We start from the raw sequence: 15,457 nt of genomic DNA, 5'->3' as shown, positions 1-15,457 counted from the left end.
GAAGGCACAGATTCAATAGCACACTTACAGGAACTGGATGAAACCCAGTGTCAAGAGTCTTACTATTTATCCCCGAGAACAGTAATTCCTAGTAGCGCAGGGAGAGGGGGATGCTACCTTTTGCAAGCTGCTTAGGTCTCAGAGCGTATCTGACATGTATCTAGTGCCTCCGACCTCAATCTGTAGACACCCTCCACCTACTTCCCAGTACACACACCCACATATACGTGTCCATGCACACATGGTATGGATTTCTGTGTGTTCAAATGCTTCTCATGAGACTGTGCTGTGAAGGTCATTACCATGGAGACAGAAACTTCCGAAACAATTCACAAAATGCCTCATTAACCCAGGGATAAAAATGCCTTCCACGGAAGACCAGCAACTACTTTGTTTTGGGGTCACAAATTCTAATGGCATCTTTGATCTGAGGCCAAATTTCAATTCATTAACTATCTTTTCTCTAGGAGTTCATCAAAATAAAAAAAAAGAGAAAAATATGCTTGTTTTTATGAGACATGGTCTTGTCATGCAGCTCAGACTGGCTGTGAACGTTCAGGTGCAAATATCCTCCTGCCTCAGCCTCCTGGGTAGCTGTAACTGTAGGTATGTTCTTCCATGCATGGCTAACTCTACTTATTTATAACATCTATAAAGAAGACTCTATTCTTCATGCTTAGAATATGATTCCCTTCCTAACTGAATAAACAGAAGACTGTAGTACAGCTGTACAATGCAAGATTTTTTTCAGTGGTAACAGAAAACAAGGGATGAAGCCACGAGGGGACAAGAGGAAGCAAGCTGAAATCAAAGACTGTGAAGGGGACTGGAACAGACCAGGGAGGGTGGGAGCAGAGACAGGTGGAGCAATGGGACACTTATGGCAGGAAAGCCCTTTTGTTTGATGCTGCAAGGGCAGAAGCCTGTCATGCATTTGTCAAAAGCCATGAAATATATAGCTCAAAAAACCAATGCCAGGACTGGTGACGTAGCCCAGTATGTGCCTAGCATGAGCGATGCTCTGAGGGGAGATGTGGGAGATCTCAAGGCTTTCTGTTCAGTTTTTCTGTAACCTTAAACCCCCCCCCCAAAAAAAGTCATTTCACGTGAAAAACAACCCACTAACCATGTAAAATTTACATTTATATAAATTAGCATTTATATAAAAGGAGGAGATAAACTTACTTCCGGTTCACAATCAGCCACTCTCGAATATAGGTCTGAACACAGTCCCTGACGTGAGGATCCAGTTCAACTCTAATTAGGTGAAAAATAAGACAAAAACAGGTTATTACTGGGCAAAAGTGATAAAATCAATCCTTTCCATAATCAAGGGACTCAATGCCATTTCGAATCTGTATCAATAAGAATGTTAGGAATGTTCTTGCCCATTTGTTTCAAGTATATAAAGTATCCCTAAGGCAATGATGCTTGTGTTTTCACTAAATAAATATGTTGTCCTTTTATACATTGTTGAGTTTCTTTGTTACAGAGAACTGCTAAACTATATCTATTCCTGAAGGCATTAAGACACTCATAGGGAGACACAGCTATAATCAAACACCAAACATGAAAATTAAGTTCAAATAGTTATTTCTAACTTAATTTTTTTTTTTTTTGCTCTTGTGTGATTTTGTCAGGACATGTGTGTTTTCCATTTAGAAAGCCAAGAACAGCTGCCATGGGCTTTGGTGGCTTTGAAGACATAGGTTTTGGATTCTTGTCACACCTGCTAGGAAGAGATATTTTCCATATGTTTCACAGTCTTGAAATCAGAAACAATCAGTAATAAAGCTTTCGGCATTGTGAGAAACACATCAGTACTAGACATAAATAGACCTAAGAGTGACAATTTTTATTGACATATTTTTGCAATTATAATATAATTATATTATTTTCCCCTTTCCTTCCTCCAAGCTCTCCCACGTTCTTGCTTATTCAAACTCCTGGCCTCTTTTTCTTTAACTGATGTTATACCTATAACGTATGTGTGTGTACATATATATGTGATAAATACAACTGTCTCAGTCCATATAGTGCAATGTGTATACGTATGTTTTCAGGGGTGGCTCTTTGGTATTGGGTAAGAAATTGGTGTGTTCTTCCCTGGGCAAGATTATTTCTCTGGCTCCCTGCATTTCTTAGCTGCCTGTAGTTCTTTATCTAGGGTTGAGGCCTCTGGGCTCCCCGCTTCCGTGTTATAAGCCTTAATTTTGCACGTAGGAAACAGGGATGGTAAAATTTGGATCTTTGATGTCCTCCAAAGGCCTACCCGTTAAAGTCTTAGTCTCTGGCATGACATAATTGAGAAGTGGTAACTCTTCAGGATGCGGGGTCTTATGAAAGGTCCTGAAGGGGACCATGGGACACTGCTTTCTTCCTCTGTCTTTTACACCTGGCCATGAAGTGGTCACAAGTTACTTCTCTGCTATACTCGCTCATGATAATACTCTGTGCCATTAAAGGACCAAAGCAGTGCAGCCCAAAGAACCAGGGGCTGAAATCGTCAAAGTTGTGAGCCAAAATAAATGTTCCTTCCTTTTAGTTGATTTGTCACGGATATCTGTGACAGTAAAGGGAAACTGGTTTACACAAGGAAACAGGACAGTACTCACCCATGGAGCTGTTGTCAGTCCAAGATGAAATTCTGTAAAGGCTAGATATGAGATCTCTTGGACCTGACTGCCCAACCCCCAGCTCCATTCCTCATTGATTCTGTAGCCTTATGCCAGTCATTCAACCCTGTGACATAGTCAGAGTTCCTCCTTCAGGACGAAGATCTGATGCTAACACGCAAAGTGCTTGAAAGGGTGTCTGGCGCATGGTAAGAGCTCTGTGCTAGTTATGACTTAGGTGACATCATTATGAACTGAGCAGACTTAAGCACTTTTATGGATTCAACAGGGAAGGCACTGCTGCTATTCTTGTTATCCAGAAGGATGAGGTGATAAGGACATTAATCCAAGTCGTAGACCAAGTGGCCAAACCAGGACCTGCAGGCCCAGTACATGACTACCGCAGACCACCACTCAATACAGGTTCTGAGTGAAGCACAGATGGTCACTTAGAGTCATGAGTGGTTACTCTCATGGTAACCAGAATGCTTCCCTGCCTGCCTTGCTCATTACAGAAGACCATGGCAACAACTACGATAGCACAGTCTGGCTCAAAGCCATCAGACAGGTAACACATTCCCTTTGAGTCACAGCAAAACGGTATCACCAAACGACTCTTGGAAAACCTGCCTTCTTTATCAAAGTGTTAAAAGCCCTTCTACCTCTAAGCTTCCTGTATTTTACACCAGTTCTTCTAAGATTCTGGCCAAATTTAAAGATAAATATTCACACAAATAAATAACACAGCTCTACCAAAGATGAAAATGTGTTGTCAATATTCAAACTGCACTTGAATAAGTGGCCTGACAGTAAGACAAATGTTCCCCAATAATGACAGAGATCATCTGATTTTTGGGAAACGAGTATTTTCCACAAGGAACGGAGCTGCATGCATGGCTAGCTTGCTGTGTGAAGGGAAACTGACCCAAGAAGAGAAAAAGGGACTTCCCACGTTCCAGTTGTCCACACCTGTGCTGAAACACACCCTCACACAGAAACACCTCAGAGCAATGAGGGCAGGCGCCATGTCTCATACTCTCCTTTCTGGGACTTTCTGGGAGAAACGAGAGGACTCAAAATGTTCAAGGGAACATTTTGGTTTAAAGATGAATGAAAACAAAAGTCATTCGAAATCTCCTGTGAGGCAGGGGTGTTCATCCTACGGCTGCTTGTTTCGTGAGTCCATGGTTGCTGGCCATTGAGAACTAATGCCCACACCATGCTTAATCACTCAGCTCTAAAGAGTTATTTGAATATTCATTTTACAATGCTTCTGCTGCGTCTCCTCTATCTGAAACTTCTGTAAAGGAAGGGAGTTTCCCTTCCTCATCTTTTACTCTCAGGACTCAACAGGTGTTCAATAAACGGACATGGAAACTTAAGTTACTAGTTTGATTCAGGCCTTTGTACAGGAACAAACAAAAGAATTGTCTTAGCAATTCTTTTACATTGATTTATTTTATGTATGTTTGTGTGTGTGAGTATGTGTGTGTGTGTAAGAGAGAGTGTGTGAGAGAGGGTGTGTGTGTATGTGTGAGTGTGTGAGCGTGTGAGTGTGTGTGTGTGCACATACACCTATATGTGGCAATCAGTGGACAAACTTGAATGGGTCAGTTCTGGGAAATGTCTTTTCCTGCTAAGCCATTACTGGCCCATAAAATGCTTCTGACAGAGGCATTTCAATACTTGCTATGAACACTGCTGACACTGCAAATAGAGACCATAAGGCTTCTTGAGGTCACGTGACTACCTATGGTCATGAAGCTGGCACCCAGGAGTCCAATTCTAGGACCTGTAATCTTAACTTCTTTTGTACTGTCCCATCCTGTTCCACAGCATCCCTTAAACTGTGTCTCAGTTCCCACAGGGCTTTCCAAAGCCTTTGACTAAACAAATTTAGAAACTGTGTACATCTGCCTACCATGCGTGAGGTCTGTGCTAGGTCCTCAGTACCACAAAATAAACAAACAAACTCTGTGTACATCTGGGTAGCAATATTATATGTGCTGTATATTTTAGTGGATTGAGTAGTTTTGCTCCTTTTAAAATATGTACATGTATGTGTGTGTATGTTTGTGTGTGTATATGCGTGTTTGCGCTTGTGTGTACATGTACAGGCGATAAGAAGATGTTGGGTATCTTCCTCAATTACTCTTTAGTTTTGAGGGAGGGTCTCTCAGTGACCCTGGAGCTTACTAAAGTACAAGCACGTCACCATGCCTTGCTTTTTCTGTGAGTGCTGGGGATCTGAGCTTATGTCCTCATGTCATCTCTAAATTTTTTTTTAATTAAAAAATTTATTAACTTCTTTGTAACTCTAGGGATCAAATCCAAGACCTTGCACATGTTAGACAAGCATTATTCCACTGCACTGTAGCCCATCTCCCCATACCTACCCCCACCCCAATCCAAAGTTTGCTTCCTTTCAAGAGTACTTCAGAGGTGAGAGTGCTACACCTTTGACCCTAGCACTTAGGAGGCAGGAGCAGGAGAGGAGAGGAGGGCTGTGACTCTGAGTTCAGCTTAGGCTACACAGCAAGACCCTGTTTTAAGTAAGAAAGGAAGAAAGGAAGGAAGGAAGGAGAAAAGGAGGGAAGGAAGGAAAAAAGGAAGGAAGGAAAAAAGGAAGGAAAGAGAGGTTCAGAATCAGCACCCTTCCCCTCTCATATTTCAAGAAAATAATTTACCCTTCCTCTGGCAGAGAGTGCTGCAAAGTCCTACACTCCTTGGGTGTGAAGGCCACATGCAGGTCGTCATCGGTGAGGTCCCCCAGCTCCTGGGCCAGCTCTGCATCCAAGCTGTTTAAGTGCGTCATCACAAGTCCTTCAAAGTCCACAGGCTCAACGGGCTCATACAGCTGAGGCTGGAGGGAAAGGGAGGGAGAGGGCTGTTCCACCAGGCTTCCTGGTGAAGTAGACGGACACACAGGCATGCAGGCGGGGGATATCTGCCCTGCCCTCCTCTCCAACCCAGCGTTTCACTTTTAGCCTAAATGAAGCGACAGGAGAAGCTGTCAAACTGCAACTGACAGGAGAGGTAAAGAAAGGCAGTAGCAGAAAGTCAAGTCACAACACGATGAGTAATTAAAATCACACCCCAAGGCAGAATTTTTCTCTGCTTAATTGCAGCTTGATGAGGAATCCTGAGGAGATCCAAAATGAGATCACAGGCTTTGAGGAATTTTTGTAATTTCTCCTGCAAAAGCCCTCTGAGGCTATGTTTTGTTTACCCAAACACAGTGAAAAAGAGAAAGAAGGCAATTCTCCAAAAACTCAGGCAAAGGCAGCACTCCTCTGGCTGCCTGAGCTCAGACGCAGTGTTTCCCTTGGCCTGAGATGTCTATATACTGCTGCTCGAAACCAGCAGTTTAGACATTGACCTGGAGCCAGGCTTGTGACTAAACCCCTGTAAGGCTGAGACTTCCAAACACTACTAGTTGGAAAGAAAGAAACTACTAGTTTGGAAGAAAGAAACTCACAGGACTGAATCTGGGTGAGCAAACTCTGAGGATCTGCTGAAGAAAACTGTCGGGTCTTCATTGCATACTCCCATAGAGGTGGGGGAGGAAATAGACAGGCTAGAAACCCGGGTAACTGAAACAATGTTGCTCTTCAGTTGATAGTATTAAGAACTGGCAACATTTTACCAGTCCCCTATTAAACAAAATACATCTTCTAGCCCGGGCTATGCAAAGATCCAGGAACTGCCTTAAGGCACTGAGAGACATGTAGATCAAGGAGATTGGCCCAGAAATAACAGTAGCAGTAGAGGCTGTGTCCCTCTGAGGTGTTCCTTTGCCGTGGACTGTGTGGACTCAGCCCAAGTGAACGCTGCTCTCCTCAATCCCAAAAGCATCACAAAACAAAAGTCCCAGATTCCAGACTTGTCCTATGGGAGGGCTGGCCTGAAGGAAAGGCTGACAAAACTGGTTTTTCATCCCCTTGAGCCCACATACCAGCAGGCTTTAAGCTGGGGAGGAGGAACAGTGCTGTCGAAGAGGCAAAGGGCAAAAACATTCCAGAATGTAACTGTGGCTTTCACTGTCCCTTTCCTAAGACAGGAACATCTTGCTAACCAGAGAGAAGCAAGAGCTTTGCCTGTGATGGCAAGTCTTTGTTGTCAACTTGACTATGTCTGGAATCAACTAAAACTCAGGCAGCCAGGCATACCTGTGAGAGGTTTTTCTTGATTGGATCATTTGAGATAGGAAGATACATACCTTCTAAATCCAGATCATTTGAGGTCATATGACTCACCCTAAATCTGGGCCACACCTTCTGGTAGCAGCCCACAGAAAAGGACATGGAAGAAGGAAGCTTAACTTTTTAACCTGCTTGCCCTTCACTCTCTCTGCCAAGTTCATCTATCCTGCTGCAGCGCATCCCTTTATCGGAATCAGAACGTGCTTCTTTGGGATTCCAAAGTATATTAAAGGCCAGTTGAGAACCCAGCCTTGTGGACTGAACAACTGCTAGATTGTTGGCCTTTCGGTCAAAAGCCATTGTTGGACTAGCCAGACTAGCCTGTAAGGGACTTTAATAACCCCCTTAAAAAATAGATATTTATTCTACCAATTCTGCTCCTCTAAGGAACCCTGACTAAATCCAGTACCCTACTTCTGGCCCAGATACTTTTAGATGGCTGACTTACATAGCACTCACTGTCGGCAGAGGCAATGGGGGCAGAGGAGAAGGTTACAGGATGATCTGAGAGCGAAGAGCTCCCTTTGATCATCAGGTAGCAAGAAGACAAGAAAATAGCCCGATTCTGACAGTAGCTGAAGTCAGCAGAGGAGGGGACCACAGTACATGAAGGGCCTCTGCAAATCAGTCTCACTAGAAGCCAGTGGAATATGTGCTAACTATCCTCATTTTCAGATGTGTTAATTATCCTCACTTTCAGATGACTTAATAACTTGCCATTGATCACATGGCTAGGACATAGCACATCTGGAATTAAAATACAGTCAGGCTGTGTTCTATTTTTTTAAGATTTATTTATTTATTTATTTTATGCATATGAGTACACTGCTGCTGTCTTCAGACACATCAGAAGAGGGCATCAGGTCCCATTACAGATGGTTGTGAGTCACCATGTGATTGCTGGGAATTGAACTCAGAACCTCTGGAAGAGCAGTCAGTGCTCTTAACCGCTGAGCCATCTCTCCAGTCTCAGGCTGTGTTCTTAATCACTATAATTTTGATTAGATGCTTTCCAGAGAATCAATATTTCTTAAAATAACTGAAGTACAAGCTAATAGTTAAGTGTGTATCAAAACAGGTTAAAAATTGCATTTACAACTTCCCGCAAATTCTGCTCACAACTTCTCAGGAGATTGGATGCTCAGATATAATAGTAAATAAATGAATGACAGGTGTAAGTGTATTATGAGGAACTCAAGCCCAGGTAATGAAATATACTTTAAATGCATTGTGAAACATTTATGCTTAGTGAATGAGCACCGAGAACTGGGGAGAGAAAAAAAAGTCCAGCCCAGCTAAAATAAAAGCCCAGCCATGTTCCTGAAAGTCGAAGCTAGCTATAAAGGTGGAAGCTCAGAAACTGTTACAGGACAGATGGACCAAAGATCAGGGGCAGACGATGGTCTGACCCATCATATGCAATGGCTCACTGGGCCTCTACTGAATTTGGTACTAAGATACAGAGAGCATGGGGCATGGGACTGCCCTCTTATCAACCATTGGATAATGATGTTTAACCTTCTCAACCATAAATACACACAAACAGACAATAAACGCAAACTCTTTATGTCTGAACATAGTCCAGGGGTGGGGCAGGCTGTAAACTCAAGCTGTAGGATGGAGCCATTGCTAGACCATGCTTCTCTAGAACACATCAGCTGGCACTGGGTAACTTCTCTCCTTATTTCTATACAGAAACCGATAAGGTAGCATCTGCTCGTTCCAGTGTGATATATGCTTGTCTTGCCAGTAGTAATGGGTGCAGATTCCAAGTTATCTTAATTTGATAGACCTTCAAGCTGTCTTTCTTCTGGCAAGCTCAAATGATAGCCAGGAACCAAACAATCAAATGATAGCCAAGAGTCTGTTCTCTAGAATATCGATAGTTTTAATCTCATGAGCAGGTTTTACCATGAGGTAATCAACACAAACAGAAAGAAAGAAATGCATACACACACACACACACACACACACACACACACACACACACACACACACACACACACACACGTTTGTCTGAAGAGTTAACAGCTGCCCTCCTTGTGCTGCCTGAGATGAAGTTTGAACCTGAGGTGAGGTAGCAGTTACATTGTATCTTCAGCTCTTCGGCTTTTAAGGGTCCAAGTCTTTCCTTGACTACTCGGCTTCCTCTTTTCTGTTGAGCCATGTGTCTTCTTAGTCAGCAGACAACAAAGAGACCTTAGTTTAAATGCCATGATCCAAAGCAATTTCAAGTAAATTATTCTTGTTCAGGTAGGAGGAGGGGGAAAGGGAGGGTGTGTGCCTGTGTACTCTTTCTCTGAGCCTCTCTTTCTCTCTCTGCCTCTCTGTCTCTCTCTGCCTCTCCCTCTGTCTCTCCCTCTCCCCCTTCCCTTTTCCCTCTCCCTCTCTCTCAGGTCTGGAAGTAGAGCATCAGCTCCACCAGCTCCACTCCAGCCATGGGCTCCCAGCCTGCTCTGCTTTCCTCCCTGACAATCAGCTCCATGGATCTCAGGCTTGCCTAGCCCCGTGCTCCCAGGAACCTCCTCTTCTTACCTGAGTGAATGGACATTTTGTGTTCTCAGCTATGGCTTGGTGATGCTACTATAGCTATGGTCTCCCCTGTTGCCCACTCTACTTCCTGGCTGCTTCTGGGGCATGAGGGAAACTCTTGCCTTGCAGGCTAGACACGGCTCTTCCTTCTCCCTGGAACACCTTCTCTTAGCAAGCTGATGGGCTCATGCTTAGCACTTCTTGGGTATTTCCATTCCAGACAGAGGTCCTCGAAGACCACTCTGCCTAAAACAGCATCCCATCTGTGATACCGCTCCCTTTGCCGGTTTGATTCTTTGTAACCCTTCCTGCCCTCATCACAGCTGACATTCATTTGTTTACACCCATCTCCTATTCTAAAATGTTCCACAAGAACAAAGGATGCACCCGTTGTTATATTCATGCATGTTATCTACAGCTCTTACAGCAGCTGCAGGTACAGAGTAAGACCCAGGAAACAATGAATAAAAAAGACAGCCACCCCTCTACACTTAACAAAGCTAAAAGCAGGAAGTTTCCTCTGCCTTCAGTGATTTCAAAGTACTTTGTGACCTAAAAGAGGCTTGCTTCCCTGCCTCCAGCAACAGAAATCTTCCATGGATGCCACTATAGATGCTGAGATGGTACCATGACCACCAATGTGGTTTTTAACAAGTCAGATATACATGTACACATTCACAAGTGTGCACATGGGTGAAGGCCAGAGGTCAACTTGAAATTTTCCTCAGAAACCATCTGTCTTGCTTTTGGAAGCAGGGGCTCTCCCTAGGACATGGGGCTAGCCAGTGTGACCCAGGAACGCTCCTGTCTCCACCTTTGCTGCAATTATAAATGATTTTTATGAGGGTTGTGGGCATTAAAGTCAGGTCTTCATGCTTGAGTGGTAAGCTTTTTCCACACTAAGCCATCTCCCCGGCCTGTTTCCATCCCTTACGATAACCAAGGGCCTGCTCTTTATAAAGAATGCCTTCCCTGCCTTTGATTTCATCTGCACTGTGAATGCGTGTGGAAACTACACTGAGCACTGCATTTTTCTGCCATGTCCCTTCCATACAATCAACAACACAGAACTGCCAACTGTGGAAGAAATCAAGTGAGAAATAACAACAACAGCATCCGAGGCACAAAGGAGGCCAGGAGTTAGGGAGCCAGCGCTCAAGTGACCCTTAGCTGGCAAAGAGAAGGGTACTGTATTTCACAGAAGCCAATGTGTGCACAAGAAGGAATGCTTCTTGGGCATGAGACATCCTTAAGCCACAAATGTTAGACACATAAACAGGTCCCGTAGCCATGGTGCTCAGTGTGTGCCCAGGGTGTGGCTTTTTACATCCTTTTCCTCACCCAGAGCCATCATGATCTGGCTGTTCTTTCTTTGCTCTTCAGATGTTTCTGTTTCTTTTTAATGGTATATTTTCCTTTATTAAATAATGTACTTAAAGTTATTAACTGCTGTGTAGGTCTTCAATCCTCCTTGCTGCTTTAGAGCCAGATCCAAACCATTTATGTACTTACTATATTTTCCACTTTTAATAACCAGAGGAAAGGCTTTACAATTTACAAGTTGTTTGCTTGTTTTTTTTTTTTTTTTTTTTTTTTTTTTTTTTTTTTTTTTTTTTTTTTGAGCTGGGGACCGAACCCAGGGCCTTGCGCTTCCTAGGCAAGCGCTCTACCACTGAGCTAAATCCCCAACCCCTGTTTGCTTGTTTTTTAATTCAAGCATCAAGGGTAGAGTTGTTTGCTTACATAGATGGCTGGCACAGGATCTCTGGTTAACCTGCTCCCATGTCCGTGACAGTGGAGAACGCCAAAGCTGGTGTACATCTCAGGCCAGGACATGGGATGGCCAGAGGCCTGTCTCTCTGGATCTGTTGTAAAAGGCCTCTGACAGGAGTGACAGGCAGACCCAATCCACTATCTAAGACACTATCTAAGTCTGGAAAACTCATTCTAAATGATAGATCTCCTTCTTATTAGAGCATGCAAAACGTAAAAGCAGTTTACTGAGCTGGTGAGATGGCTCGGTAGGTAAAGGAACTTGCCCTTAAGCCTGAGGACCTAAGTTCAGTCTCCAGAATCCACATGGTAGAAGAGGTCAAGCTTCTGCAAGTTGAACTCTGACCTCTACTGGCATGCTATAGCACATGTGTGTACATGCACACACAAGATAAGTGGAATTTTTTTAGAAAAAAGGTAGCTCATCTATTTTGAAAATATTTAATCACACAGTCATCATAGCAGGCATTTATAGCTAGCATTACAAACAAAAACTGGCCCAGCAGTGGTGGTACACACCTTAATCCTAGCACTTGGGAGGCAGAGTTAGGTGGGTCTCTGAGTTCGAGGTCAGCCTGGTGTACAGAGCAAGTTCCAGCTAGGGCTGCACAGGGAAACCCTGTCTCAAACAACCAAAGCAACAACAACAATTCCAAGAAAACAAAAGACAAACCAAAACAAAAAAAAACTGAATAAACCAAGAGAAGACCATATCAAGTGCACTGCCTCAGCCTCCTACTCATTTATTAGCTATCTAAGGAAGAGCTGAACTTTGTGAGGAATACCTACAGGGGTAGCATGCAGTCCTTGCTTACCACACATCTGCGGCTCAGAGCATGCAGGGCAACCAAAGAAACCACCTCTCTGCAGATGCCTTTTGCTATTTGGACTTTGCCCAGTCCTCTAAGAATCTTTAGGTGACTCTCAACCTGTGTCTCTGGGGACCTGCCAACATCCTGCTCAATGTTAAAACAGTGTTGGTTGCTAATTGTGTTTGGAATGCCAACCTCGCTATTCTGCAGGAGTCCTGGCTAGAAGTATAAGAGGAAGCCAGGCGTCTCTAACAGCTCGTCAGACCTGTCTCCTGGGCTTTCTTAGCTCCTCCAGCAAGCTTTTGCCTCCTATCACCTTATAGCTCTTTCTTCTGAATGTCCATCACATCTGAAGCCAGAGTGGGCCCTGTGGATTACTTGTCTTCCCAAATAGAGCGTTGGAAACATCTGCTACTTACCTTTAAGGATCCAGAGTCTCTACCGGGCCAAGTACCTAAGGCAACAATGTTACCCACTATTTACACAGGCGCTACTGTAGACTTCTACACAGACCCTAGGGAGGTAACAGAAGCTGCCAGTTTTGCAGGAGAGGGAGCTGAAATCTTCAAAGAGGTTTGTGACTCAGATTATGCAGACAATAAGTGACAACCACTTTCCACCTTAGGCTCATCTGATCCCAAACTCTTTACTCTTGCAAATGGCAATGACCTCTTGATGAGTGGTTTTAAATGCCTGAACTTCAACTAAATATATATTTTTAAACAACCATTTGTATGAGGTTCTAGAAATGGTTATATTGCTTATAGCAAAACAAACAGTCAAAATACACATTGTTTTATTTTTTTTAATTAGCCAAAATAATACAATTAGCAATCCACACTGCAGCCTCTGACTTACAATATTTCCTAAAGCTCTAGCAGGTTGAGAGTCTTTACCCGCTAAGCTACTCCCGTGCCTTGCTAAAAGTGACTCTTACTGAAATGTTCCATTATTTAGGAAAAGAAACAGAGTCAAGGGAAAGGGAAATCACCTCGTAACTTGGAGATTTCTCCTGGGAGTCTCGGCTGAGAAGATGACTACTGATGAGGCAGAGCCACCCATCCCCACACCATCACAGGAGAACAGACGAGGCCAGAGCACTGGCTTGCTCTAAACAGAGCCCCAGATTTTTAGAAGGTAGACCAGGCATCCTGACTCCCACTGGGAGAAGAAACAGGGTCAAGACTGTGCTGAAGCTGGAAGTCAGGGAAGGGGAAGACCAAGGAAACTACATGGGGACAAGCAGGAGTAGGAAAATGTGAGGAACAGTCATATCCAAACAGCACCAGAATTGAATGACAACAGCAGGAGACGTGATTCTTACAGCTAGCGTTTTAACCTTCCCGCTTCCTTCAGATCTTGTTAGTCACGACACATAGCCAAGCCACTTGTTAATCTGACCTCCCAGCTATTGAAGTAACTCGTCAAAATTCACTTTTGTCAAAACTTCCTAAGGGGACAGCAAACTTCTGAGGAGACACTTGCGAACATCACACTTTTTCCGCTGCAACTCTCCATCTAACAGGGCTTCTGGTGCAGTAACTCAAGGCCCATGGTGTTATCACAAAGGCTGCTTAGGAGACAAGGACTGAAACCTCCTTGAAAACCTCTTTACTCTCCACACTGTTCCCCAGCAGCTGTTATGGAGAGCTGCACTCTTAACGCTTGTTGGAGGCAGGCACCAAAGCTCCCCACACTGTTTAAAATTTGAAAGCACATCTAACCACATTTCAACCAAATTGTGCACACTTTGAAATACAATGTGAATCAGAAATCGCCCAGTCAAAGTTATGTGTAACATGTCTCGGTTTACTTACTCAGAGAACATGGGCACCATGCACTTCCTGTGCTTTTTTACCTAACCTGAAGTTTTGAAGCAGGCAGGAAAAGACATAAAAGGGGGAGGCCTGGAAAGGCTCCAAAGTCCTAAACAGGGTTCTCCAAAAGATGTCACCACAAGGTGACCTCTCACAGCGAAGGTGCTACATATTTGTTGGTACTGTCTCACCAATGACACAACCCATAAGGCTTATCCTGAAATAACCACAGATCCCTCCAGGAAAACATACCTGAGGATACACAGTTAACGCGGTGGGTAAACTGTCACAGGCGACAAAATGGCGGCTACAGGAAACAGGGGAAGGTTACAAAATTTCTAAGAGCAGAAGTGGCTTTGAAGTAATAACTAGAAACAAAAAATAACCCAACCTTCTCAAGATAACCACTAGATCAGCCAGAGAGTGTGGCTGTGGGCTGTGCTCTATGAGGAAGTGAGGGCAGGGCAGGCTCAGCTCGCTCAAAGGAAGCGGCACCCACTTTTGGGTTACATACAGTCTCATTTTAGGATGGTTTTGCCTTCCCTGACCCACATCTGGCCTTTGGTTCTTAAATAACACGATATACATATTATTAGTCAAATAATGTAACAAGCACTCTGCACTCACCAGTTGATTCGTTTGCTGTCAAACTGTAGGCACCTTGGAAGGGGATATGCTGTGTTGTGAAACTAAGAATTGTTCTCCTGTGTGAATGGTTTCACTGCTGTGAAGTTCCAGGCAGGGCCATCCACAACCACAGCAGCGCTCAGTGACCACCTGGGCCTGGGATAGGGATGAGGGGATGCAAAGGGGTAGGAGGGGAAGTGCTCTAGACTCTGTCTGGGAGGAGATTAAGTGACTGATAAACGGCCCATGATCACAAAACCATGATCCTAAAAACTGATCAACTTCACAGTACATAAATTTACTTCCAAGGAAATTATCCCACAAGAAAGATTGGCACCTCAAGCTTCTGATATTTCTCAATTAAAAGAATTTCTAACCAAAATATGCTAAAAATAGTGGTCAGTTCCTAGGCTACCTTGTCTTCCCACATATGAACTATGATGGGGATGGTCGGGTAGCCTGCAAGCCCCTAAGCAGAGGGCATCAGAGCCACAGTTCTGGGCCGCCTCACTCTACTCACACCAGAGGGAGATGTCTGATATGTAAAGGCAAACAGGTCCAAAGCAGTGGGCAGACAATGCTAGGTGCAGAATTGGCTAAGGCTGGTTGGGGCGGGAGGAGGTAGATGCTGGGAACTTCAATCCCTGACCACGGACCGACCGACCTTTAACTCGTACTTACTAGCTGAAGAGAAGGGAAACCAGAGGTACTGAGGCTGTGCCGATGGTACTGTCCGAGGTTGGGCGGGAGCGTAAACTGCTTCCTTATTTCTGATGATGAATACCTGGAATTAAAAAAGAAAAAAAAAATCTCCATGAAGTGATTATTTAAACAAGCCCGACACACCGCAATCACAATGCGGTCTTTCGCTGAGTCCTGAGCAGGGCTGACTGAAACACTTCCATGTCGTATGTGGTTATGAATAATTAACACTTAAATGTTCACCGTGACAATATACAGGGCATGATTATTTGGTTCCTAGCCTTCTGTGCGATGTGCAGAGATGGGAGGGAGATGGCTACTTGTGGCCATCACTTCTCTCTCCATAAAAACCTCATTTTTTTTTTCAAAATGCCCCT

General features: G+C 44.0%; 1 protein-coding gene across 3 annotated transcripts in view; it reads right to left on the bottom strand.

Annotated features, from left to right (window-relative positions):
- Positions 1-15,457, bottom strand: part of Dock8 (dedicator of cytokinesis 8) — a 191,425-nt gene that overhangs the window by 131,186 nt on the left and 44,782 nt on the right. For 2 of the 3 annotated variants that reach the window (XR_015636764.1, NM_001037793.2), the window contains 3 exon segments: positions 15,060-15,162; positions 5,303-5,478; positions 1,186-1,257 (listed from right to left, as the gene is read on the bottom strand). Coding sequence is in view for 2 of the 3 variants with exons in the window: in NM_001037793.2 (NP_001032882.2) it covers positions 1,186-1,257; positions 5,303-5,478; positions 15,060-15,162 (351 nt within the window). In the remaining variant the exon portion in view is untranslated. 3 annotated transcript variants of the gene reach the window in all.

The sequence above is a fragment of the Rattus norvegicus genome, chromosome 1 (assembly GCF_021556685.1).
Source record: "Rattus norvegicus strain SHRSP/BbbUtx chromosome 1, alternate assembly SHRSP_T2T, whole genome shotgun sequence".
NCBI lineage: Eukaryota > Metazoa > Chordata > Mammalia > Rodentia > Muridae > Rattus > Rattus norvegicus.
This window is presented reverse-complemented; position numbering and strand designations above follow the sequence as displayed.